General features: G+C 45.3%; 1 protein-coding gene and 1 long non-coding RNA gene across 2 annotated transcripts; one reads left to right on the top strand and one right to left on the bottom strand.

The window, feature by feature from the left end:
• Nucleotides 1–1,586: 1,586 nt before the first annotated feature.
• Nucleotides 1,587–2,150, top strand: LOC139830901 (uncharacterized). Its single transcript, XR_011744418.1, has 3 exons — nucleotides 1,587–1,800; nucleotides 1,880–2,014; nucleotides 2,088–2,150. It is a non-coding gene; the product is annotated as an uncharacterized lncRNA (long non-coding RNA).
• Nucleotides 2,151–20,421: 18,271 nt separating this feature from the next.
• LOC127347131 (uncharacterized) lies at nucleotides 20,422–21,657 on the bottom strand. The gene has a single exon (XM_051373355.1). It carries the CDS (start codon nucleotides 21,655–21,657, stop codon nucleotides 20,422–20,424), a length of 1,236 nt encoding a protein of 411 aa, XP_051229315.1.
• Nucleotides 21,658–27,380: the final 5,723 nt, after the last annotated feature.

The following is a 27,380-nucleotide window of genomic DNA, read 5'->3' as shown; positions in this document are numbered from 1 at the left end:
ACGGGGAGGACGAGGGGGAGGACGAGCTGGAGGACGAGGGGGAGGACGAGCTGGAGGACGAGGGGGAGGACGAGCTGGAGGACGAGGGGGGAATGCACAGCTCCTTCTAGCTGACATTCCCTCTGCTTCTGGCTCAGTGGCTTCACAGTCGCTGGACGAGGAGGAGGACACTAGGGAGGAGGAGGAGGACACTAGGGAGGAGGAGGAGGAGTCTAGGGACGAGGAGGCTTCGACGGAGATGGCTCCGAAGAAGTTGCGGATTCGTGGGGAAGCGCAGGTTCCCGATGAGAGTAAGGAACCTGCTACGGAGGATGAGAAGTGGCTCCTTGTCCCAGGAAAGACAGAGTAAGTAGTAAGGTGATTTCATTTTCGTTATGACACTTAGCATTTTCTAATGTTTGATAATTGTGCAGGAATTTCACATACACGGGGAATGTCCGCGTGCCAGGGAGTCTGATTGGAGCTGCTATTAGGAAGTACTGGCCGGGGATGTACACTCCGGTCCTTGGGTGCGAGTCCAAGCTAGCCTACACTTGGGAAGACTTTGAGATAGCGCCTTACCCTGGCTTTACTTCCGCCGCCGACGCCGTGATCAAGAAGTTTTGGGTACGTAATGCATACTCTTTGGGTTTCGTTCATATGTAGTTGATAACCCCACCGTGATAACTCATGCCTCTCACACTTTCTGTTATGCTTGATTGCAGCGCAATTATAGGGTGGCGACTGAGCATAAGGAGAGGGCGGACGTGATCCTCCGTAGCATGTGTCGGAAGTTGACACGGCAGCAGTGGTACAACCAGAGGATCACGTGCATCGGCCACTTCTATGCTGAGCAGGGCGTAAGGTACACAAAGCCTGAGATTGTGCAGGGACTCGCCCCGGCTATGACGATAGAGCAATTCATGTCGGTAAGTAATTGTCAATGCGATTCTATGTACTGCGGCTAACTTGCAACTATATTGTTTGTTCTTCAAATGAGTTTTGATTTTGCAGGTTGTACCACATTGGGCTGATAATAATAAGAGGGCCGCCTTCATGGAGTTGGTCAAGAATTGGGTCGGCGAAAACCCCGATTTCAAGGCCGTGAGCGACCGGAACAAGGCCAACCGTGGGAACCAGGGAACACACAGTGCGGGGAGCAGCAGCACCGATCGCTATCGGGAGCGTCTGGTACATATAAAAATGGAACAAGCTGCATTTTTTTGATTTTCGATGATATGCATAACATTTGTTTTGTGATGCAGGGGAAGAAGCTCGGGAGGGAAGTTGGTGAGATGGAAGCGTGGACGCACATGAAGCTGGTGACGCCCAGTCCGAACGAGCCTCGGCCCGCGCCTGAGAGGTACTACGGCAAGGCCAAAGAGAGCAAGGAAAGATATCGCGAGGAGTACGCCAAGCTCCATCCAGAGGTGGAGGACCCGATGACCGAGCCGGTCGACGAGGTGGCGATGATCTTTGGCGGGTACGGCCAGCCGCATGGACGTCCCGCTGCCTTGTCAGTTTCAAGCCTCAGAGGAACTTCACGCAGATCAAGGCTACCCTCCCCTCCGGCAGCTACGCTACCTCCTCGCGGACTACAGGCCGTTCTCGGGTAGAGGTAGATGTAAGTCATCCACACTTTCATCCTCTGTTTTGACTCTTGTTCCTGAATGGCTATGTTGATGAGACGCATTATTTCTGAAATTGTAGACTCAGCTCGAGGAGGCCTATGCAGTAGCTTACGAGGAGTATCTCGAGAAGGTTAAGGAGCATGACCTTGTGAAAGATGCCTATGTCCAGTGGACGAGCAACCAGATGGCGGTAAGTTTCAATCTCTATGGTTGCAAAACATCATAAGTCCCCATGTTTGAATCTGAGCTATCTCTCCCGTTTCTTGCAGAGTTTCACTCGGTTCATGATGACTGGAGTGCGAGAGGAACCACTCCCAGAGCCACCTCATCCGGGGCCGACGCCAGTGTTCCCGTCCAAGGAGGAGTTCTATATCATGTACAAGCGTCAGCGTCAGTTGACCCCGGTAAGTTGCTAACTTGGCTAAGTTGCTAACTTGGTGTGACATGGCTAAGTTGCTAACTCCCTCCAACATGTAGGGATTGGGAGAATCCGGGAACGACACTCCTTGTGGTACGCCGATGCACCCCGGTCGCCATTCTCCTGGTGCTTCGCCGAACCTCGGCATTTTTTCTGTTCCGGTGGCTCTCGTCGTGGTTCTACCTCCCCGAGCACCGTCGAGATACAGCGGCCTCACTTCACCGACTCGGAGCTAGCTCGTCACTGTAGCTAGATCGTCACTCGGGTGGTGCACCACCATAGTTTCTACATTGTACTAGCACATGATGACACGCTCCATCTTTGTAGTGGATCCGGTGTATGTATCATGGTCTTGTATGCTATATTTGTGCTATTTGTGAGATTTGATGCTATATTTGTGAGATTTGGTGCTATACGGTGATATCTTTGTGCTATATGGTGCTATATATGTTACTGCATATTCAATCCTATAATATGTGCATTTTGTGCGATTTTCCTGAGCAAATGAGGCCAAATTGGCAAAAAACAGAAAAAATCTGGGCCTGGCTGTGCCGACGGTGTCACCGTCGGCACAGGCCCGTAGCTGTGCCAAATGGCAGGGTCTGTGCCGACGGTGACACCGTCGGCACAGCCAGGCCCAGTTTCGCGCGATTTTCCAGTTTGAACAGCCACCGTTTTGCCGCCATTCTGGGAAAAAAAAAAGAAAATTGTGCCGACGGTGTAACCGTCGGCACAGCTTGGGACGTTGACGGCGCCGGCGTGACGGCTGGTTGGCTGTGCCGACGATGAGGCGGCCGACGGCCACCGTCCAGCCGTCGGCGTACGGCTGTGCCGACGGTGAAGTTCTGTGCCGACGGTGCGCGCGCAGACCCCGACGCCGACTGTGCCGACGGGGAGACGCCGACGGTGACCGTCGGCAGAGACTGTGCCGACGGTGATCATGGTTGTGCCGACGGTGCGGGGCCGTCGGTGTAGCTGTTCGTCCCCGTAGTGATATATTATCAAGTATCTCATCACAAATTTCGTTACAACGTCGGATACCAATAAGTGAAACAGTACAATCTATACTTCTTATAAAACAAAACCCCACTAAGTGCAATTAATATTTGTCTATCTCAACATGCAAGCTATCCACATCACCTACTTCCTTAGCCAATCATTTATCCACATCATCCCACTAATTGTAGTTCTTATTTATTATCTATCTCTACATGCAATATATTTAGATTATCTATTTTTAACCATTAAACTAGCAATGTCATTCTTTTATCTGCCGCTCGATTGATATTATCGCACCCTCATGCTATATCATTACATAGTTAAGTCATGTCCAACTTGAACACCAAATAGTTTTGGCAACCAAATAAATTCTTTGTGAATTAAACACAGTGTTAATTATGAGCTCGTTTTTAAAAAAACGTAATGCCGCAATGTGCATGTATTTTTCATGCAAGTCATCCATATCATTTAATTCTACAATCGGTTGATTTCACCTTATCTAAATCAACCACGTAGACCTCTGAAATATAATAATCTTGAATTTTTCAAATACTTATCCATTTTATGACTATTAAATTTAGTGTCTTAGCTACTAAGGCCAACTAAATATTATATATTCTATAAACCAAATTTTATGTGTTTTATTCGATTTCTTAGAGAGATACCCGCTGCAACACGTGGGGTATTGTTCTAGTTTAATTTAAAACAGGAGGCACACTTGGTAATAACCATAGACTAAAAACACGGTAGAACAAGGCAATCAACTTGATTCTTTCTACTTGGTCCGATGTTCTTGCCTTCATGTACTGTGTTAAGAAATAGCGTAATTGGTGAGATCCCTGTAGAAGGCTCAGCTTTACCATCATTCGGGCATCCGACATCTATCCAGTCGAGGAGACACTCTCCTTCCTTCTACATGAGTTTACATTCATACAGTTCAAGTTATAATGAACATAAAAAAACAAAGTACTTGATAACCGGAGGAACAAAGTATAAAATCAAGCCTTCTGTGTGTACCAAGTAAAGACATTATACCAAACGAAATCTAAATAGTTTAAAGGCCATAACACCTCCAAGTTATTATAAGAACATGTCGATCGAAGCCAACAACTCATGAAAACCACATAACATAAGCGGAAAACTGAAGTTTGTTTATTTGCAAGCTAGGAAGCACCGATACTAACCCTACCCTACCGCCTCCGCGCGGCGGTGATGACCCACAAGTATAGGGGGTGTATCGTAGTATCTTCGATAAGTAAGAATGTCGATCCCAACGAGGAGCAGAAGGTGTTGACAAGCAGTTTCGATGAAGGATTCACTGTAAATGCTCACAGACAAGTATTCAGGGGGTTTTGATGTAACAGTTGAATAAAGTACGAGTATGTAAAGTGCAAGAGTAACAATTGCAGCGAGTGGCCCAATCCTTTTTAGCACAAAGGACAAGCCGGTTTGTTTACTTATAATGACCAAACGTTCTCGAGGACACATGGGATTTTAGTCTAGTGCTTTCGCTACATATGGCTAAATAATCTTCATTGTTATGATAAGTGTTGTGTGGGTGAACCTATGCTAATAAACCGCCCTTCCTAGGACTAAATACATACTTGTGATTATACCCCTTGCAAGCATCCGCAACTACAAGAAAGTAATTAAGAATAAATCTAACCACAGCCTTAAACTCTGAGATCCTGCGATCCCTCCTGCATCGATATACCAACGGGGGTTTAGGTTTCTGTCACTCCGGCAACCCCGCAATTAGCAAACGAATACAAGATGCATTCCCCTAGGCCCATAAATGGTGAAGTGTCATGTAGTCGACGTTCACATGACACCACTAGAAGAATAACACCACAACTTAAATATCACACCATTGAATATTACTCAACCATAGTTCACTACTAACATTTAGACTTCACCCAGGTCCTCAAGAACTAAACGAACTACTCACGAGACATCATATGGAACATGATCAGAGGTGATATGATGATGAATAACAATCTGAACATAAACTTGGTTCAATGGTTTCACTCAATAGCATCAACAACAAGTATAGATCGATACCGGGAGAGTTTCCCCTATCAAACAATCAAGATCAAACCCAAATTGCTACGGCGGTGACGGTGTCCAGCGGTGATGACGGCGGTGATGATGGTGGAGATGAGGATGATGGTGGTGGTGATGATGTCCAGCTCGATGTCGGTGACGATGGCGTCGATTTCCCCCTCCCGGAGGGAATTTCCCCGGTGGATTCCTGCCCGCCGGAGAGCTCTTTTCTCTCTGGTGTTCTCCGCCCCGCAGAGGCGGCTGTAACTCTTCGTGAGGTACCCCTTCTGGCTTAGGTCTTCGGGACGAAGGGTTTGGCGAAGAAAAGGAGGCGAAAGGGGTCGTGGGCCCCTCACACCACATGGCGGCGCGGCCAGGGCCTGGGCCGCGCCGCCCTAGGGTGTGGGCCCACCCTGGCTCCTCCTGGCTCCTCCTTCTGGCTTCCTTCGTCATCTTGAAAAATAGGATTTTTGGTATAATTTCCTTCCACAGTTGATCTTCCGAAATATTGCGTTCTGACGGTGCTTTTTCCAAACAGAATCCACGGCTCCGGTGTTCGATCCTCCAATAATGATGAAACATGCAAAATAGATGAAATAACATAAGTATTGTGCCCCAATATGAAATATATCAATGAATAACAGCAAATTATGATATAAAATAGTGATGCAAATTGGACGTATCAACTCCCCCCAAGCTTAGACTTCGCTTGTCCCCAAGCGAAACTGAACTCGATAGACATGACCACATGTTTATGGAGTGAAGAGTCGATAAATAAAATACGGACAAGAAGCATCATATTCATTCACACAGGACATTATAGTAGACAACCTCTTATAACTCATATTGAAACAAGTACAAGGTAATCACAAGTAAAGGTGCATGAGAAATCATAATTGGTGATGGCAAACTCCGTTCTTGGTCAGAGAACAATTAATAGATTATATTTATCTTATTGAGCAGCTCTCTCATGTTACAGTTTATAATGCACAACTTGCATACTCAATCATAATGGTCTCTTCATAATCATTGATAACTTGCAAAGCTATATTCATTCAGATAAAACTTGTACTAAACAAGGAAGAATAAGAGACATGATGTAGCAAATCACAATATAATGGTTTGATCACAACTACTCAAATGCTTGCTTGAGATGGAGAGAAATAGGTTTACTGACTCAACATAAAGTAAAAGACAGGCCCTTCGCAGAGGGAAGCAGGGATTAAATCATGTGCTAGAGCTTTTTCAGTTTTGCAATCATATAAAGAGAATAAAAGTAACATTTTGAGAGGTGTTTGTTGTTGTCAACGACTGGCAGCGGGTACTCTAACCCCCTTGCCAGACAACCTCCTAAGAGCGGCTCCCATAATATTTTCATTTTGTGTGGCACTCCTTCCAACCTTTCTTTCACAAACCATGGCTAACCGAATCCTCGGGTGCCTGCCAACAATCTCATACCATGAAGGAGTGCCTTTCTATTTTAGCTTTATGATGATGATGACACTCCCCCCAACCTTTGCTTACACAAGCCATGGCTAACCGAATCCTTCGGGTGCCGTCCGTCAATCACATACCATGGAGGAGTGTCTATTTAGTTTAATTAATTTGGGACTGGGAATCCCATTGCCAGCTCTTTTTGCAAAATTATTGGATAAGCGGATGAAGCCACTAGTCCATTGGTGGAAATTGCCCAACAAGATTGAAAGATAAAACACCACATACTTCCTCATGAGCTATGAAACATTGACACAAATAAGAGATACTAAGTTTTGAATTATTTAAAGGTAGCACATGAAGTATTTACTTGGAATGGCAGAAAATACCATGTAATAGGTAGGTATGGTGGACACAAATGACATAGGTTTGGTTGAAGGTTTGGATGCACGAGAAGTATTCCCTCTCAATACAGGTCTTTGGCTAGCAAGGTTAATTAGCAAGCATAAGAGTCGAGGGAAACAAACAAATATACATATGATAGAAACAATCATGCACCTTCCTTGTAAGCACAAACAATTTTAACTTCAGAATAATGAACTATGAGCTAACAAGAAAGACAATGAAACATCTACATGTATTTCTCTTTTCTATTTAAACCTCAAAGTGTTGTTGCTATCGACCAATGCTAAGTTTGCCAAAACCAAATAGATTTATTCAATGCTCCCAAAGTGATACCAATACTAACAACAAGATGAATCATAGAGATTGCAAACTAAAATAAGATGTGCAATATGTAAATGATAAGACTTCTCATTAATATTCAATATCGATAACTCACACCAAGGGATACATAGACAACTAAAGGAGAGATACTTCCAAACGCAACCCATCTTATACGATAACTTCCCTATTCATGATATGACACTACTTGACAATAAAAGTAAAAGGTAGTGATAATGTGATACCGCGGCATTCCCCCAAGCTTGGAACAAACCAAGGGGATGCCAATACCGATGATGAATTACTCCTGAGGAGATGGTGGTGATGAATTCCCGTCATCAGACTTCCAAGGAAGAGGCTCTCCATCAAGAAACGACATTTTGGTCTCGGGAATCCTGAAACTGGCAGCATGGCTTATGTATTTAAACCTGTTTTCATACTCACAGTTTTGATTCTGAACGTCATAGAGTTGCGCTTGGAGCTTGTTGGTGGTGTCGTGAAGTGAGAGGATGTCGCTCCAAAGCTTTCCAGTTTCCTTCTCATGTTCAGCAATGAGTTCGGACACAATCCTGTGGAAGATATCCACCTCACGCTCAGCCATCTTCTTGTACTTGAAAACCTCTTGTTCTAGCTTCTCCATCCTGTCTTCCAGGCTTCCTTCTCCTTTAGGACCCTGGACATCCTTGACCTGCAGTTCTCCTTCAACGAGCAGCAACTCCTTGGGGTGCATCTTCAGCTCCTCCATGTACAAGTTGCCAGCCTCCTTGCTGGAGTTGTCCTTCGGAGCTTCCGACGAAGACATGGTGGCTCTAGATCCGAAGCAAATCCTGGCAGAAACAACTCGAAACAAAACACGTCGAGAACACGATATACGGACCTCCAGGGGTCCAGGGGATTATATAGCAAAAAATTTCACGATAAACGGAAAGCACCAGATCGAACCAGAGTCGGAAAGGGGCGACGTGGCGGCCAGACCATAGGTCGGCGCGGGCCCAGGTCAGGCCGCGCCGCCCTATGGTGGCACCCCCTCGTGTGTCCTTTCCACTCCGTTTCGAACTCGTAATTTCTCATATTTTCCAAAAACAGCGAAAATATTGTTCGGAAAGTAAATTGCGTACTTTTCATTACCAGTACTGTTACCTATTCAAAGTCGAGTTCTGGCGGACTGTCAATTTGTCCTTTGATGAAAGCTTCCGGTGTTTCCACTTGAATAATATCAACATCAACATTATATGAATCACCTGAGATATAATGCTTGAGTCTTTGTCCATTCACCACCTGCGTAGCATTGCCTTGGAGAGAGCTAATTTTGATTGCTCTTGAACGATACACCTCCTCGACAACATATGGTCCTTCCCATTTCGAGAGTAATTTCCCTGCAAAGAATCTGAGACGAGACCGATACAATAGGACTTTATCCCCAATATTAAACTCTCTTTTGATGATCCTCCTATCATGCCATTTTTTAACTTTTTCTTTAAAGAGTTTAGCATTTTCATAAGCTTCACTTCTCCATTCATCTAGAGAACTTAATTGTAGCAACCTCTTATCACCGGCAAGTTTAGGATCTTTATTTAATTCTCTAACAGCCCTATAAGCTTTGTGTTCTAGCTCTAAAGGTAAATGACAAGCTTTTCCGTAAACCATTTTATATGGTGACATTCCCATGGGGTTTTTGTAAGCAGTTCTATAAGCCCATAGTGCATCCTTCAATTTACTAGCCCAATTCTTTCTAGTTTTATTAACGGTCTTTCCCAAAATAGATTTAATCTCTCTATTTGATAATTCTACTTGACCACTAGTTTGAGGGTGATAAGCGGAAGCAATTCTATGATTAATACCATACTTAGCAAGAGTTTTTCTAAAACCTCCATGAATAAAATGAGAACCTCCATCAGTCATAATATATCTAGGCACTCCAAATCTAGGAAAAATAATATCCAAAAGCATTCTTAAAGAGGTCTCACCATCAGCACTTTTTGTAGGTATAGCTTCCACCCATTTAGTAACATAATCAACAGCAACAAGTATGTGAGTGTTACCTTCTGAAGACGGAAAAGGTCCCATGAAGTCAAATCCCCAACAATCAAATGGTTCAATAACAAGAGTATAATTCATAGGCATTTCATTGCGTCTGGAGATATTACCAGCCCTTTGGCATTCATCACAAGATAAAATAAACTTTCTTGCATCCTTGAAGAGAGTTGGCCAATAAAAACCTGATTGTAGAACTTTTTGCGCGGTTCTTTCTCCGGCGTGATGTCCTCCATAAGCACTGCCATGACATTTACTCAATATCTCTTGTTGTTCATATTCGGGAACACATCTTCGCATAATACCATCCACTCCTTCTTTATATAAGTGTGGGTCATCCCAGAAATAATGCCTCAAATCATAAAAGAATTTCCTCCTTTGCTGAGCTGAAAAGGTTGGAGGCAAGTACTTGGAAACAATAAAGTTAGCATAATCAGCATACCAAGGACTGTCTCGCGAGCTCACCTTTATCACAGCCAATTGTTCATTTGGAAAACTATCATTAACAGGAACAGGATCATAAGCAATATTTTCCAATCTAGACAAATTATCAGCAACCGGATTATCAGCACCTTTCCTATCTACAATATGTAAATCAAATTCTTGTAAAAGAAGTACCCATCTAATAAGCCTCGGCTTAGCATCTTTCTTTGTCATTAGGTATCTAATTGCAGCATGATCGGTATGAATAGTAACTTTTGAATCAACAATATAAGATCTAAATTTATCACAAGCAAAGACTACAGCTAATAATTCCTTTTCAGTTGTAGCATAATTTCTTTGAGCAGCATCAAGAGTTTTACTAGCATAATGAATAACATTCAGTTTTTTATCTACTCGCTGTCCAAGAACAGCGCCTACAGCAAAATCACTAGCATCACACATAATTTCAAATGGTAAATTCCAATCAGGAGGTTCAACTATAGGAGCAGTTGTTAAGGCTTTCTTAAGAGTTTCAAAAGCTTCCTTACAATCATCATCAAAAACAAATGGTACATATTTTTGAAGAAGATTAGTAAGAGGCTTTGAAATCTTGGAGAAATCTTTAATAAACCTCCTATAAAACCCAGCATGACCAAGAACACTACGAATACCTTTAACATCCCTTGGATAGGGCATCTTCTCAATTGCTTCAACTTTAGCTCTATCAACTTCAATACCTCTCTCAGAAATTTTATGTCCCAATACAATTCCTTCATTAACCATAAAGTGGCATTTCTCCCAATTAAGAACAAGGTTAGTTTCTTCACATCTCTGCAAAACTTTATCAAGGTTTCGCAAACAACTATCAAAAGAATTCCCATAAACGGAAAAATCATCCATGAATACCTCTACAATACTTTCACAAAATCCATGAAAAATAGCAGACATGCATCTTTGAAAAGTAGCAGGAGCATTACATAAACCAAAAGGCATACGTCTATAAGCATAAGTTCCATAGGGACAAGTAAAGGTGGTTTTCTCTTGATCTTTAGCTTTAACAGCAATTTGTGAAAATCCAGAATAACCATCAAGAAAACAAAAATGAGTATTTTTAGACAATCTTTCTAGCATTTGATCAATAAATGGTAAAGGGTAATGATCTTTCTTAGTAACTTTATTAACTTTTCGAAAATCAATGCACATTCTATACCCTACAACCACTCTTTGAGGAATGAGCTCATCATTATCATTAGGCACAACAGTCATACCTCCTTTCTTGGGAACGCAATGTACAGGACTAACCCATCTACTATCAGCAATAGGATATATAATACCAGCTTCAAGAAGTCGTAATACCTCATTCCTTACCACTTCCTTCATCTTCGGAATTAGACGACGCTGAGGTTCAACAACAGGCTTTGCATCATCTTCCATATTAATAGCATGTTGGCAAATAGATGGAGAAATCCCCTTCAAATCATCAAGAGTATAGCCAATAGCGCCTCGATGCTTCTTCAATATTTGCAATAATCTTTCTTCTTCAAACTCTGTAAGCTTAGAACTAATAATAACAGGATATATTTTCTTATCATCAATATGAGCATATTTAAGATTATCAGGTAAAGGCTTTAAATCAAAAACAGGATCTTCCTTGGGTGGCGGTGTTGTACCCAAATCTTCCACCGGTAAATCGTGCTTGAGAATAGGTTGGAGAAGAAAGATTTCCTCAAGTTCATATCTTTCTTTCCTAAAAATTTCACTCTCACTATCCTCCAAATGTTGCTGCAAAGGATTGTTAGGAACAAGAACAATAGATGCACATTGCTCCATTTTAAAATCATTACTAGGCAAATCAGCTTTATAAGGGGTTTTAGTAAATTTAGAGAAGTTAAACTCATAAGATTCACCAGCAAATTTAGTCAAAATTTTCTCTTTCTTGCAATCTATAATAGCTCCACAAGTATTTAGAAAAGGTCTACCAAAAATAATAGGACAATAATCACTAGCAGCAGAACCAAGTACCAAAAAGTCAGCCGGATATTTAATCTTACCGCATAAAACTTCCACATCTCGGACAATACCAATTGGTGAAATAGTTTCTCTATTAGCCAGCTGAATAACCACATCAATATCTTCAAGTTCACAAGAATCAATTTCGTGCATAATCTCCGTGTAAAGCTCATACGGAATAGCACTAACACTTGCACCAATATCACATAATCCATAATAGCAATGATCACCAATTTTAACAGATAGCATAGGAACACTAGCTTGTTTGGGTTTATTGGGATGTGAAACAATATTAGAAGCATCTTCACAGAAAATAATATGACCATCCTCAACATTTTCAGTCACAAGATCTTTAACTATTGCAACAGCAGGTTCAATTTTTATTTGTTCTTCAGGTTCTCTAGGTTTCTTTTCACTTTTATGAACCGCACTATTTATAACAGAGTACTCTTTCATTTTAGCAGGGAAAGGAGTTTTTTCAATATAAGCTTCAGGAATAACACGATCAGCAGTTTCAATTACAACACATTTATTAATAGATGAATCAATTTTATCTTTATATGGTTCATGATACTTATCAAAATTCTTCTTAGGCAATTCATAATGAGAGGCAAAAGCTTTATAAAGATTTACAGCAACTTGGGAATCAAGACCATATGTAGCACTCATATTACGAAATAAATCAGTATCCATAAAAGCTTCAATGCATTTATAATCATAAATTATACCTGATTCTCTATCCTTGTCGTTCTCCCAACCTTCAGTATTTTCTTGGATTCGATCAAGAAGGTCCCTTTTAAACTCTTCTTTGTTGCGTGTAAATGATCCAGAACAAGAAGTATCCAGCAAGGTCTTGTCTTGAAAAGAAAGTCTTGCATAGAAATTATCAATAATAACATTACCAGGAAGCTCATGAATGGGGCATTTGAGCATTAAAGACTTCAATCTCCCCCAAGCTTGGGCAATACTCTCTCCATCATGAGGCCAAAAATTATATATGCGATTCCGATCCTTATGAATTTCACTTGGAGGATAGAACTTAGAATAAAACCGGGGCACAATATCATTCCATTCAAGAGAATCCCCATTATCCAGTAATTTATACCAATGCGCCGCCTTACCGGACAGCGATAAAGAGAATAATTTCTTCCTCACTTCATCCATAGCAATACCTGCACATTTGAATAACCCGCATAATTCATGCAAAAACAGTAAATGATCACCGGGATGGACAGTTCCATCCCCTTCATAGCGGTTATCCATAACACGTTCAATAATTTTCATAGGTATTTTATATGGTATCACTTCCTCACCTGGCGCCTCATCTACTACCGTTGCAGTAGTAGTAGATTTCCCAAATAGAAATTGAAGAGAAGAGCTCTCCATAATGACTTATGGCAGCAGGCAGAAATAAAATCAGCACAACAGTAAAGGTTTTCCTTACCAATTCCACTTACCAATAGCGCTTAGCTCCCCGGCAACGGCGCCAGAAAATAGTCTTGATGACCCACAAGTATAGGGGGTGTATCGTAGTATCTTCGATAAGTAAGAATGTCGATCCCAACGAGGAGCAGAAGGTGTTGACAAGCAGTTTCGATGAAGGATTCACTGTAAATGCTCACAGACAAGTATTCAGGGGGTTTTGATGTAACAGTTGAATAAAGTACGAGTATGTAAAGTGCGAGAGTAACAATTGCAGCGAGTGGCCCAATCCTTTTTAGCACAAAGGACAAGCCGGTTTGTTTACTTATAATGACCAAACGTTCTCGAGGACACATGGGATTTTAGTCTAGTGCTTTCGCTACATATGGCTAAATAATCTTCATTGTTATGATAAGTGTTGTGTGGGTGAACCTATGCTAATATACCGCCCTTCCTAGGACTAAATACATACTTGTGATTATACCCCTTGCAAGCATCCGCAACTACAAGAAAGTAATTAAGAATAAATCTAACCACAGCCTTAAACTCTGAGATCCTGCGATCCCTCCTGCATCGATATACCAACGGGGGTTTAGGTTTCTGTCACTCCGGCAACCCCGCAATTAGCAAACGAATACAAGATGCATTCCCCTAGGCCCATAAATGGTGAAGTGTCATGTAGTCGACGTTCACATGACACCACTAGAAGAATAACACCACAACTTAAATATCACACCATTGAATATTACTCAACCATAGTTCACTACTAACATTTAGACTTCACCCAGGTCCTCAAGAACTAAACGAACTACTCACGAGACATCATATGGAACATGATCAGAGGTGATATGATGATGAATAACAATCTGAACATAAACTTGGTTCAATGGTTTCACTCAATAGCATCAACAACAAGTATAGATCGATACCGGGAGAGTTTCCCCTATCAAACAATCAAGATCAAACCCAAATTGCTACGGCGGTGACGGTGTCCAGCGGTGATGACGGCGGTGATGATGGTGGAGATGATGATGATGGTGGTGGTGATGATGTCCAGCTCGATGTCGGTGACGATGGCGTCGATTTCCCCCTCCCGGAGGGAATTTCCCCGGCGGATTCCTGCCCGCCAGAGAGCTCTTTTCTCTCTGGTGTTCTCCGCCCCGCAGAGGCGGCTGTAACTCTTCGTGAGGTACCCCTTCTGGCTTAGGTCTTCGGGACGAAGGGTTTGGCGAAGAAAAGGAGGCGAAAGGGGTCGTGGGCCCCTCACACCACATGGCGGCGCGGCCAGGGCCTGGGCCGCGCCGCCCTAGGGTGTGGGCCCACCCTGGCTCCTCCTGGCTCCTCCTTCTGGCTTCCTTCGTCATCTTGAAAAATAGGATTTTTGGTATAATTTCCTTCCACAGTTGATCTTCCGAAATATTGCGTTCTGACGGTGCTTTTTCCAGCAGAATCCTGGCTCCGGTGTTCGATCCTCCAATAATGATGAAACATGCAAAATAGATGAAATAACATAAGTATTGTGCCCCAATATGAAATATATCAATGAATAACAGCAAATTATGATATAAAATAGTGATGCAAATTGGACGTATCAGGCGGCCGCCGCGCCGCGCCGCACCGGGGCGCCCACCCCTCTCCTCCCCTCGGCCTCCTCAACACCCCTAACCCTCCCTCCGTCGTCGCCCTCGTTGTCACCGGGCAAAGCCCGTGTGGCGCGGAGGCGGCGGTTTCCCTTGGCCAGGAGATCGGGGCGTGGCGGCGACCCGTTCCCCCATTTCAAGTGGCGGTGGAGCAGAGTGGCGGCGACCGGAGTGGGGTGCTCCTACGGGGAATCTTCCTCAGGCCACCTCTGCTTCTCCGAGGATGCCCGGGATGATCCGGGTTTGGTGGTGGTGGCTTGTTTCTTCGCCGAAGGAGGTCGGCTCGGTGCTGGGGTGGCGGATCACATGATCCGTCGACTCCGGCGATGAAGATCTAGTCGACGACGAGCCAGCGGTGAAGGGGCCACCGGTGAAAACTGCGCCCTGACTTCGTTCTTGGCGATGGCGGCGGCTATTGGCGTCGTTCCTTTGCGGAGGCATCATCTTTGCTGGCCTCTCCGCTTTCCCTCGCCGAGTTGGGGACTCGCGATTGTCGGTGAAAACCGTGCCACGATTGGCGGGCGATGGCGGCGTTAAGCGTCGCTTCCTTCTTGAAGACATCGTCGTTGCAGTCTGCGGTTACTCACTCGTGCTGCTCCGGTGGAAACCCAAGATCCAGCCTGGATTGGACGATGACGGCGCTCCCTGCATCGCGCTACCTCTTGGGGCATCGTTTTTAGAGCAGCGGTTGGATAGAGGTGGATCTTGGTGGAGTGGTGTTCATCCACCACGTTGTCGTCGATGATTCTCAGCGGCGTGGAGCTGCGTGGTATCGAAGACGGGCGAGGACTGCTGGACGTGTGCAGGATGGTGGAGCTGTCTGGCGTCATGGTGACATCGATGACAGTCCTGGCGCGGTCAATGCGTTGATCTCACTTGGAGATGGGTTCGAGATAGATGGCGGTTGCGAACTCTACGACGTGTGCAATGGCACACCCTCGGGGTTTTGCTTTTTAGATGATGTGTGTTGGTGTACCGTCAGAGAGTATGGCCTTGTACTTGGTCACTCCCTTCATCGTAGGTATAGCAAGTTGTCGCTAAGAAGGTGGCTTCAAGTTGATCTTTGGATTCCCCTTGTAAAGCATTGCGAATAATTTAATAAAGCATAGAGCTGTGTGCATCCCTTGGATGCAGAGGCTGGGGTTATGCTCCTTTATCTAAAAAAAGGAAGCACCGATACTTGGATACGTATCCGATACGCGATACAGGGATACCACAATACGACAATTTTTTTTAAACGCAGATACAGAGATACATTTCATATATATCTAAATATTTTTAAAAATAGGTAAATTACATAGGATTAACATGGATGTGGATATTCTCCTCCACATCCAACATAGATATTTCAACAATTAAAGAATTAAAATTCATCTCTATAAATCACAAGATCAATGGCTAGTAATTGGGCTGCATTTCATGTTGTTGTTACCGTTGTACATGCTCGAGCTCCCAATCGAAGGTCTGTTTGATGGAGACGTACTAGCACTAGTCATTGCTTATCTGAACGAGAAGGAATGAATTAAGATATCAAAATCAATGGTGAGTGGAGCAATGGATGAAGATGGCCAAAGGGGAATAGTAGATGGAGGAAGAAGAAGACCCGTCGATCACCGTCGTTCGATGGGGGTGGAGTGGACTGGTGAAATAAAGTTCAAGTCCAACTGGCATGGTCTAAAGTTATGGCCCCGTCCTAGTAGCATCCTACAACCTCTGAACTATGAAGTATTAGCAAGTAGTTCTCGAAATCTACCAAATTTTTAAGTAAATTTGCTCGAAAGTTCGAGCGAGTGAGATGGCGCAAATGTTCCTGTCTTTTACACATACATGTACTAACTATGCATAAAAATCAATATCTTTTTTAGATAAAGGGAATATATTAATATCAAAAGATACCAATTACACCCAGCCTCTGCAACAACGCCCCACCCTAATGGCAGTACGGATGCACACATCCAAAAAAGAGTAAAGAAACTAAGAAATAAAAGTTTCGCTACAATCTTCTAGACCTAGCAATAGCAATATAACCACCACCATGACAACACCTGAAGTACAGACTCTCCAAAAGCGACGCCTCCAAGAAGGGAACAAAGACTCCAAAAGCGATGCCTCCAAGAAGGGAACAGTGCACCAGCGACATTGCCGCCCGACCAAAGGTCTTAGGTTTTCACCCTGAAGATAGTCCTCACTCTCAAAACAATGCCTCCAACAAGAATATTGCTAGGCACAACCAGTTAAGGCCAGACCTTGGGTTTTCACCCTGAGAGGTAAGACTCTGAACTTTCCCTATGCTTCCGCCCCCACATGCATACCACTTATGCAGAGCCCGGAACGCCAAGAAGATCCCTCTGCATCACGGAGTCTCGAACCTCCTTTAGCCAGTCCACCAGTCCGGCCTTCATGATATTCCTTCTTCTGACTTCACCATGGACCAAAAAGTCACCTGATGTCAACACAGAATAGAGCTTCACGCTGCTCCCTCCGGAACCAAACGGTCGGAATAAAAACATGGGTGCGCGCGACCGAATACCACCCGATCCAGCAAACTGCAGTCAAAAGATGCACTGTTCCATTCGGCAGTGGAGCTTTCTGGAACTCATCTCTCCAGCCAGATCAAAGCAAACTGACCTCCGGAAGATCTTCATCCTCGCATGCGAGAAACCCGATGTCCGCCACAAAAAACAAAGCAAGATCAGTAGCCCCCACGCCGCCAATCCCTCCTGCTGGATCACCAAGGAAGAGGACCGTCTTCGAACCGTTACCGGGGGCGGAGGCTGCCACCGCTCCACTGAATCCTCCATGGCTACCGACGGAGAGCCTCAGGCCCCGGCCAAGTAGCCGTGCCGCACGGCTTCCTCCACCGGCGCTACATCACCTCCCATGGAGCGCCACCGCGGAAACCCTCTTCCCCCCCCCCATCGTCGATTCGACGGAGGGGGTGCCGCCAGCACTGCCAGAGCCAGGCCGGGACCGGGGCCAAAGCACGGGGTCCAGGGCCGAGGCCGGGCCTGGGGTCGGGGCCACGGCCGGCCGCGGCATCGGCTGAGGGCGACGGGTGGCTGTGGGGCGCGGGGGGAGGAGGAGCCTCCGCCACTGCCCGGGGGGGGGGGAGAGGGAGGCGGCGGGTTAACTCTTTGTGCGACTATCAGTTCAAAAAATCAATATCTATGACTCTTTAACTCGTAAGATTTCTTTTATAGTCTAGCTTATTGCTTTCCTCTATCTACCATTTAAAATTTTGTTTCTTGTGCCCCCTGAATTAGGAACACAATGGTAAAACCTTGGTGGACACAAATGTACATGGAAGGATGGAGGTAGTAATAAGAGTGATCTCCCAAAGAAAAGATCAATAACATGTTGTCAGCTGCATCTACACTTCTTGGTTCCTATTTCAATATAAAGGCAGAGTGGTCTCCTTTAAGACAACCTATGTATACTTATTTAATTGGGTGACAATGATTTAAATGCCAATGTGACAATAGGGCATTTGTATGTGTGCTCAGTCGTTGTGTGTGCTTGTGAGAGATGAACCATGATATCCAAGGTGTGTCAAAGATCTTTCCAATTTCTCCGAAGTGGATTGATGTAGAGCCATCACAATAAAAGGTGCATGTTGACTCGATTTTATTTAGGTTTCGAACTCTTGACAATAGGATAAAAAAAATTCAAGTAACTTCAGTGCAAACTCAAAGGTGGAACCAAATTTGGTGTTTAACATGTCCTATATATAACTATGGAGTTCAATCATATAAATCTATATGGGTTTAAAATACATTATCACCAGAGACAGTCATACCACAAAGAAAGTTGCAGCATTGCTTTATCATTATCGCCAGGCTTCAGCAGATAAATTTATGTTCCTTTTCTTCCAAATTTCAACCAGAGCTGCATAAGTGGATCACATTAGCACTGCAGAACATAAAATGGCAAAAAGGTAAGAAATGATATTGTTATTCAGGTTGGCATGACACGCTTTTGAACACCTATGATGTTTCCCTTTATAGTACTCCTCCTTAATCTAATTATTTTGACTCTTTGGATAATCATTGTTTTAATGATCAAATCAAAGGCTCACGCCAAGTCCTCAAAATACCAAACATGACTGAAATCATCAGAAGTTTGTGTGGCATCATCCACTACGGAAAAAACATGGGCTGCCGTGCAGCAAATCATTGTTGTGCGCCCATGCACGGCAAAGACTTCTTTGTCGTGTGCACCAAGCAGCACCCATGGTAAAGAAAGTTTGCACGGCAAAATCTGAACGAAGCGCACGGCAAAGAAACCTCGCACGGCAAAGTCTGAAGAAAGCGCACGGCCAAGAAACTTGGACGGCAATGACCCAACACGCCACGACAAAGAATCGATGCACGGCAAAGGATTTGGGCGTTGCCGTGCGCGCAGCTTAGTTGCACGGCAACGCGCACGGCAACGTAGCCTTTGCCGTGCAGTTTTCCTTTGCCGTGCGCCATATGATATCATCTAAAGTTCAACAAACAGGGCTCGTGCACCTCACACAAGATATGATGCCACTTATATGAGTGAACGTAATATGCAGAAATTGTGTGATGATTATCACAATCTAGAATTTATTTGATGTACTACAAGCAGTTTGCATCCAATAAATATGTCGGTGCAGCATCTATAGCATTATCTAACATTAGAATACATAAAGGATTCTTACAGGAAGTTAAAGCTGAACGAAAATGTGCCAACATATCTTGGAAGAAAGGGATCATTTGAGCGAAAATACCAAACAGAACCTGGGTACGCGCGCACCCAGTTATGAAAAATTTAAAAAAATGCTATTTAAAAGTTTCAAAAAAATGTGAAGTAAAATTTTGCATGTTCATATTATGTTGATACCTACCCGTGTGCGTTTTCACGAAGAAATACCATTGTATGTGGCCTACACAAAAATGACAAAATGCCATGCATTTTGTCATTTTTGTGTAGGCCACATACAATGATATTTTTTCGTGAAAACGCACACGAGTAAGTATCAATATAATATGTACATGCAAAATTTTACTTCACATTTTTTTGAAACTTTTAAATATCATTTTTTCATTTTTTGGAAAACTGGGTACGCGCGTACCCAGGTTCCAAACGTGCCTGTCGATCATTTGAGAATATATATGTCAAGTTCATTATAAGTATCCAAGACCAATACATCCATATGTGTTGCACAAAAAATAGAGTGAGCATGTCCGAGAGACAAGAAAACACTTGCATTTAAAAGAGTTGCTTGAATATTGCAGTACCATCATTTAAAAGAAAAAGGGACACTTCACCCAGCCATCCATAACAGCAGTACACCGGTGAATTCCCGTTCCCACAAACAGGATTCCATCAAAAATCAGCTGAGCAAATTGAGTTCCGTAAAACTGCAGACAAATCATAAATATCACAAGTTCCGTAAAAAATTGGTGACTGAAGGAGAGGACCAACAAACAATCATCCATGGGTCAGATCGAGTTGAAATCAAAACTGGCGCAGAACCAATATACAACACGAGACACATCTTGTACTGAAATGTCGTTTTACTCAACGAGTGTTCAGCTCAAGTTATTATCAGTGTTATTACTGCTAACACGAAACAAAGATGTAATGGGAAAAGTTTAGCCAAAGAAACACTAGCAGCCATGATGACACGGAAGAGGTCGATCTAAATTTGTACAGGGAAAAACCACGCCGGAGACCCCTGCCTAAGCCACGTTAGCTTTGCCCTCCGCGACGCTGGCACCGGTGGCATCAACGGCATGATCGTCTTGTCTACCACGTTGTACACCCCGGAATCAAGAAGGGGGTCGCCATAGTTGAGCACGAAGTAGATACAGTCTGCTCGAGCTCCATAACCATCACTAGCACGGACAGACTTGGAGCACGGCGTGCTCACGAAGAGCGCTCGGCCGTCGAGGCTCTCGGCCTTCTTCCACCGGCCACGACGGGGACCGTCGGTGAGGACAGCCTCGAACACCTCAAACCGACTAGTCAGGTGGCGGTGCCTTCCGGGGACACGTCTCCTCACCATCAGCAGCTTGCCATCGGATTCCACTAGATATCGATCCTGCTGGATAGTATCTCGTAGGGAATTATTTGAGTAAATGCCGAGAAGATCCTGTACCTGATCCGGTAGGCCAGGAGGCCAAATCCATGAGGTCAGATTCACTTCGTGCTTGACGCCTAGCCGCGTCGGCTTGTCGAGGCAGCCACTGCCGAGATCGACGGCGACAAGCTCTTCGAACGATCGGAGGTGCGCGTACAACTTCCCTTGAAAGAAGGCGATGTCGACGATGAGGAGGATGGCTCGCGTCACAACGCACGAGTTGATCTCGCCGGCCGGCCGGCACGTAGAAATAAGGACTCTGGACAAACAGGAGTCGCTGACTAGAACCGCCACAAGTGGATGTTGATGGTTCGGTGAGGATGGCGCCGCCGAGGACATCACCACCTTCTTGATCTGCATATCCGGGTACAGCTTACGCTCCAACTTGTCGTCGAAGGCTTTTACCTTGCAAGACGCCAGGAGAGCGCCGGCCAGCTCGCGGAGAGGCGTCACCGCGCCGGAGAATCCGTTGACCAAGGAGCACCGCCCGTCGTCGTGGTGGATGAAGAACATGTTCTCGCCGGCGCTGTAGCAAGGGCCGTCGCCTTTTGGAACACACAGACGCTGCCGTCTCTGGTTGGCGACGTCCAAGGCGGATCCGTCAGGGAGAGCAATCCAGGGGAGCTGCGGCGGGGGCGGGGGCAGGAGCTTGGCGGCAGTGCGCCACGGGCGGCAGACGGCGCCGAGGCGGACGCGGTCGGCGAGGGACGGGAGACGGGAGAGCACGTCCCCCAGGAGATCCAGCGCCAGGTTCGGCCATGCCGACTGGAACGGAGGTTTCGTCGACGCCGCCATCACACAACTTTCTGGATGAGTCCAAGGGAGGAAGGTTTAGGGCTGTGGGGCGAAAGGTTTGGAATTTCAGTTTCGGAAATATTTCGGCCACTACTGAAATTTTCGGCCAAAGTACCGAAAGTTTCTCTCGAAATTCATTTAAATATTTGAAATTATTTTCGAATTAGTGTGTAGTACTGAAATGTCTAAAATATTTTGACCGAAAGGTAATATTTCAGGGTCTACTGAAATTACTAAAATTCAATGAAATTCGATGAAATCTCACTGAAAATGATTTCCACTAGAGCCTCGGAGTCGTAATGGATTCGAGTTCGGACTTTTCCGTGCAAACGTGTATATACCTGGCCAGGGCTGTACCTAGCACCGATCAATTCAGCTAGCATGTACGGCGAGTGGGTTGGGGGTGACTAGCTTTTCCTTATTGTTGACATGTTAGATGTTTGTTTAGTTAGAGAAAAGAGAGCTAAGGAAAAGAAGGCTGACTTATCTTAGCTAAGGGCATCTCTAAAAGATGACATATACATCGCATTGCCAAACATTTACATCGCGAAAAAAGTCTGCTCACAACAAATGATGTATTTTACATCACCATTGCCGCAATTTAACCATAAAACTACAATAGATAACTAAAACTTGACACTACGATAGATAGCTCAACACTGGTGGTGGAGGAGTTCACTTCCAATCGTCGTCCGAGTTGTCGAGGTTGTTTCAGAAGTTTGAATCCAACACGGGAGTAGGAGCCCGACTAGAGAACGATGGTAGAAGGGAGCATGCCGACCACCAGCCACGATGGGAGGCCCAGTTAGCGCCGATAGGGTCGCGAATGGATCACCAAGATGGACACAGCCACGAGCACTTCCCCACCTTCTACAGCTCTGGGAGCAGGGTACTCTGACTACGTGCAAGACACCACTCACTATCATGGTGACTTTGTGTGTGTTAGTGACATAGGCATCCCCAATGGGCCTGCCGAAGATGGTACCCGGGATTTACTGAAGGCCCACGATCCGAAGTTTATGAAGCCCGGAAGTCCAGTCAAGAGATAGTTTGGAAAGATAGAGTTGTATTAGGAATACTGACTTGTAACTATTACGGGACGAACTCAAAGAGTCTATCGGACTTTGTAACTTGTGCATCACGATACCCTCGGCTCCGCCTCCTATGTAAGGGGGAGTCGAGGGACAAAGAGAGGATCGATTTCATTGTCAACACAACCATAATTTCTTAGCAGTCGAGTACCTTTCCAGCTAAACCTTCGAGATCTACTTGCCCTTTACTTCCCTGAAAACCGTAGTCTACAATCTGTAGGCATTGACAAGTCGATACCTTGTCAATTGGCGCCGTCTGTGGGAATTGAAGGCGACAAGGAGCTGATCTCGATGGCACGCGCAACATCATTAACATCTTCGGTGGCAAGCAACGCGATCGATAGAGGTACACAGATCGAAAATGATCTAGTCGATTTTGTTTCTCACTCGCCCTTCCGTTTGGATGCATATGCGTATCTGGAGGAGCCTATGGAGATGACGTTCGGGAAGTTTCACTTCCACGTCGGAAAAGAGGGATCACATCTTCTTGAGGTTCCGATTTTGTCGGGATCATCGGCGCACAACTCCGATCTTTCGGAATCGTAGTCATCGTTCGAGACGGGAGCCGAGGAGATCTCGTCGCCACGCTTTCCCAAGGACGTGGCAAGCGGAGAACTCGTCAAGATCTTCGGCAGCATGTCCTTCGAGTCGTCTGCGGACTCCAATATAAGCAGCGACTCAGACAGCGTCGACAGCTTCAACTTCATCGACGGATCTACTTCTGTTCGGGAGGTCTTCACCAATCTATACGATGGTGTCACCAACTCCGACGAAAGTCAAGCTTCAAAATATCATCAAGTTTATGCAATTGGAGAACCAAGTCGCCTGCAGGAGGAGACATCAGAGGCTTTCGATGATGTGAGAAATCCATACGTCGATCCCGCTGATCTTACGCGAGGTTTGGGCACTAAGTACGTCGGGCCTGCGGAGCGACAGATGGTGCAACTTCCGCAAGCGGCTTGGGACAGAGCTGCAAGAGCTATGAACAGTACAGAGCCGATGTCTACAACTGCCACGGCCGAAGAATTGCAAGCATACCAATATAAACTCGCCCGTGCTGGACGAGAACTCGAAAAGCAAACAACTGAGCTTAATAGGAGGAGAGCCGCAGCTTCTACGTCAAGCCGAAGAAGAGCAGAGCTTAGCCGACATTCAGGAACTTCGGAATCTAATCATAGGGCAGCCCGTAATAGAGCAAGGTCTAGGCTGCAGAACGTGCCCGAGGGCGAGAGGGACAATCTGATCCAAAATCTCGATATGTCCTTTATGTCAATAGATACAAGGGGAAACATTATTCCCAAAACACCGGAAGCTGGATATATGGCGACTCAGGCCTTCATACTGGCAAATAGACCACCTCCTGGAGATTCGAGGGAAGCATTGTACAACATGGCTATAGCAGGAGTTGGGGTCATGGGAACAGCATTCGCAAACACAGGTACACCTCCCTAAGGTGCTCCAAGGCAAAATAGTCCATGACCCACAGTGGTAGTACAGGACCCGCCAAGAACAAGCGCGGCAAGAGATACATCGACACAGGCGCGAGTTGATAGGGCGCGGCAATAAAAGGAGAGAACGTCGGCAGTCACCAGAAGTCGACGAGGAGGAGATGTGCGGGATCCCTTGCTTCACTCGAAGAGTTCGCAAAACGTGGGTTTCATCTGGTTTCAAGTTACCCGACAACTACAAGAAGTTCGATGGCCTGCAAGATCCAGAGGATTGGCTAGTCGATTATCTGGAAACGGTGAAATTGACGGGAGGAACCAAAGCAACTGCCATGCAGAGCATCCAAGTGCACCTAAGTGGAACAGCGCGGTCATGGATAAAAAAAAGTTACCACCTGGATCTATCGATAGTTGGGAAACTTTCGAGGACATGTTTGGGAAAAATTTCTTATCTACATGCAAGAAACCTGCGTCAATAGAGCAGGTGCGAGCCTGCAGACAAAAGTATGATGAGTCGATGAGGATGTACATTCAGAGGTGGAACATTATCAAAAACTCGGCGGAAAACATATCTGATGAAAGAGCGATAGATGTGTTTGTCGTAGGGATTCGAAGGAAGGACCTAGTCGAGGATTTGGGAAGGACTAATCCAAAAACAATAGCGGCACTGATGGAAATAGCGAGTCGATGGGCAGATGGAGAAGATGTTGTTCACAACAAGCGGCATAGGTCGCCTGAGGACGATCGTAATCGAAATATTCAAAATAGACGACGATTTTCTCGTCAATTCTCCGACTATGACGGTCCCGACCAAATATTGGTTGGCTTCCGAGGAAATAGCGGAAATAATAATCGAGATGATTATCAAAAGAGTGGTGAACAGCGTCACGACTACAGGGATAGTCCACGTCCCAACAGGAAAAATAATGGACCAAGGTTCCAGAGGCCGTACATAGCTCCCGAAGATATGATGAACGGACCATGCCAGATGCACTTCTATCTCGACAACAACGGGAAGAGGCAGTCGGAGCATTTACAGAAGGATTGCCGAACTTTCCAGGCGCTGAACAGGTACGCGGGGCATGCCAACGCACAGGCAGCAAATAGAAACCCTCATGGGCCAAGGAGTGAGATCCACCCTCCACCTCCTCCCGCAATCACGGACGAAAATCGACACCAGTTGCAATTGGTGGCAGCTCCACACCTGCCTCCTTATATCGACACCAATGGTGCGGACTCGATGATTCAGAAGGCCAGGCCATCCAACATGGCTCAAAAAGTAATTTCGCGACAAGTCTTCATGGCAGAAAAGATGTCTCCACCAACAATCGAGTACCTGAATTGGTCGGGACAGGACATTGGCTTCACTATAGCGGACCATCCGCAGCAAGTCCCTCGACCAGGGCAATCAGCTTTGATCTTACCAGCGGTGATCGCAGGATTCGACGTTTCACGACTATTCATAGATGGAGGCATCAGTTTAAACCTCATGTATGCAGATACATTGAGGAAGATGAATATATCCTTGGCGAACATAAAACCAACCGACACGCATTTCCATGGTATTACACCAGACAAGCCAAGTTATCCACTGGGAAAGATCAATCTCAACATTCAGTTTGGAACCCGAGAGAATTACAGGATATAAAGGCTGGAGTTCGAAGTCGTGGATTTTCCATCACAGTACCATGCTCTACTGGGACGACCCGCGTATGCCAGGTTTATGGCGGTGCCGCACTACACATACCTGTTGTGGAGACTCCCTGGACCCAGAGGCCCAATCACAGTAAAAGGCAGTTTCGCGCTAGCGGATAAGTGCGACAAAGATTTTCATCGACTGTCAGAAACCTTCGGGATGCAAGGAGAGTACATGGCGTCCAGGCTAACAACTAATTATGACGTGTTGCCTGATGGAGGTAGGCCGCTAAAGGAGCCAACCTTTGACACAACCAAAAACTCAAAGGAAGTGCAGATCCACCCGACAGATCCCAAGAAGACGACAGCTATCGCAACAAATATGGATCTCGCATAGGAAAGCGCGCTCGTCAAGTTCCTCCGTGAGCGATGGGAAATCTTTGCATGGTGTCCAGCAGACATGCCAGGAGTACCCAGGGAACTTGCCGAGCACCCTTTAAACTTGGATCCATTGGTCAGACCAATCAAACAACCTTTGCGACGTTTTTCGGAACCAAACCGCAAAGCTATGCTGTCGGAGATTAATCGATTAAGAGAAGCTGGATTTATAAAGGAATTACACACAGAGGCCACGTGGGTAGCTAACCCAGTGTTGGTCCCGAAGAAAAACACAGAGGTCCTTCGGCGTCGACTTCACGTGTCTCAATAAACATTGTCCAAAGGATCACTTCCCCCTCCCAAGGATCGATCAAATTATCGCTCCACAGCAGGCTGTGAACGTCTTTCCTTCCTGGACGCATACTCTGGTTACAACCAGGTCAGATTAAAAGAAGAAGATGAGATCAAAACAGCTTTTATAACACCTTATAGCGTGTTCTGCTATAGAACAATGCCCTTCGGGTTGAAAAACGCGGGAGCAACATATCAGCGGATGATGCAGAAATGCCTTGCCACTCAGATTGGCAAGAACGTTCAAGTGTACATTGACGATGTCGTCATAACAACAAAGAAAGGGTCAACCTTGATTGATGATCTCAAGGAAACTTTCGACAACCTCGATAAATTCTGCCTCAAGCTGAACCCGACGAAGTGCTCTTTCGGTTTTCCTGCAGGAGAACTTCTCGGGTTTCTGGTGTCAGCAGAGGAATCGAGGCTAACCCGGAGAAAATTCAAGCCATCGTGACAATGCGGAAGCCAACAAAGTTAAAGGAAATACAACAGCTAACTGGTCGAGTCGCAGCTTTGAGCAGATTCGTCGCCAGGCTGGGAGAAAAGGTGTTACCGTTCTACGCCCTGATCAAACAGGGAGAAAAATTCAAGTGGAACGAAGAAGCAGACAGAGCCTTTGAGGATCTCAAACGCACAATTTCGACACCACCAATATTGGTGGCACCCAAGGAAAAAGAACCTCTTCTGTTATATATCGCGGCCACACCCCAGGTGGTCAGCACAGTACTTGTGGTTGAGCGAGAAGAAGGAAAACTCCATGGAGTCCAGCGGCCGGTATACTTCATCAGCGAAGTTTTATCGCCTTCAAAACAACGGTACCTGC

The sequence above is a fragment of the Lolium perenne genome, chromosome 4 (assembly GCF_019359855.2).
Source record: "Lolium perenne isolate Kyuss_39 chromosome 4, Kyuss_2.0, whole genome shotgun sequence".
NCBI classification, from domain to species: Eukaryota; Viridiplantae; Streptophyta; class Magnoliopsida; order Poales; family Poaceae; genus Lolium; species Lolium perenne.
The sequence above is the reverse complement of the archived record's forward strand: the minus strand, read 5'-3'. Positions and strand labels throughout refer to the sequence as shown.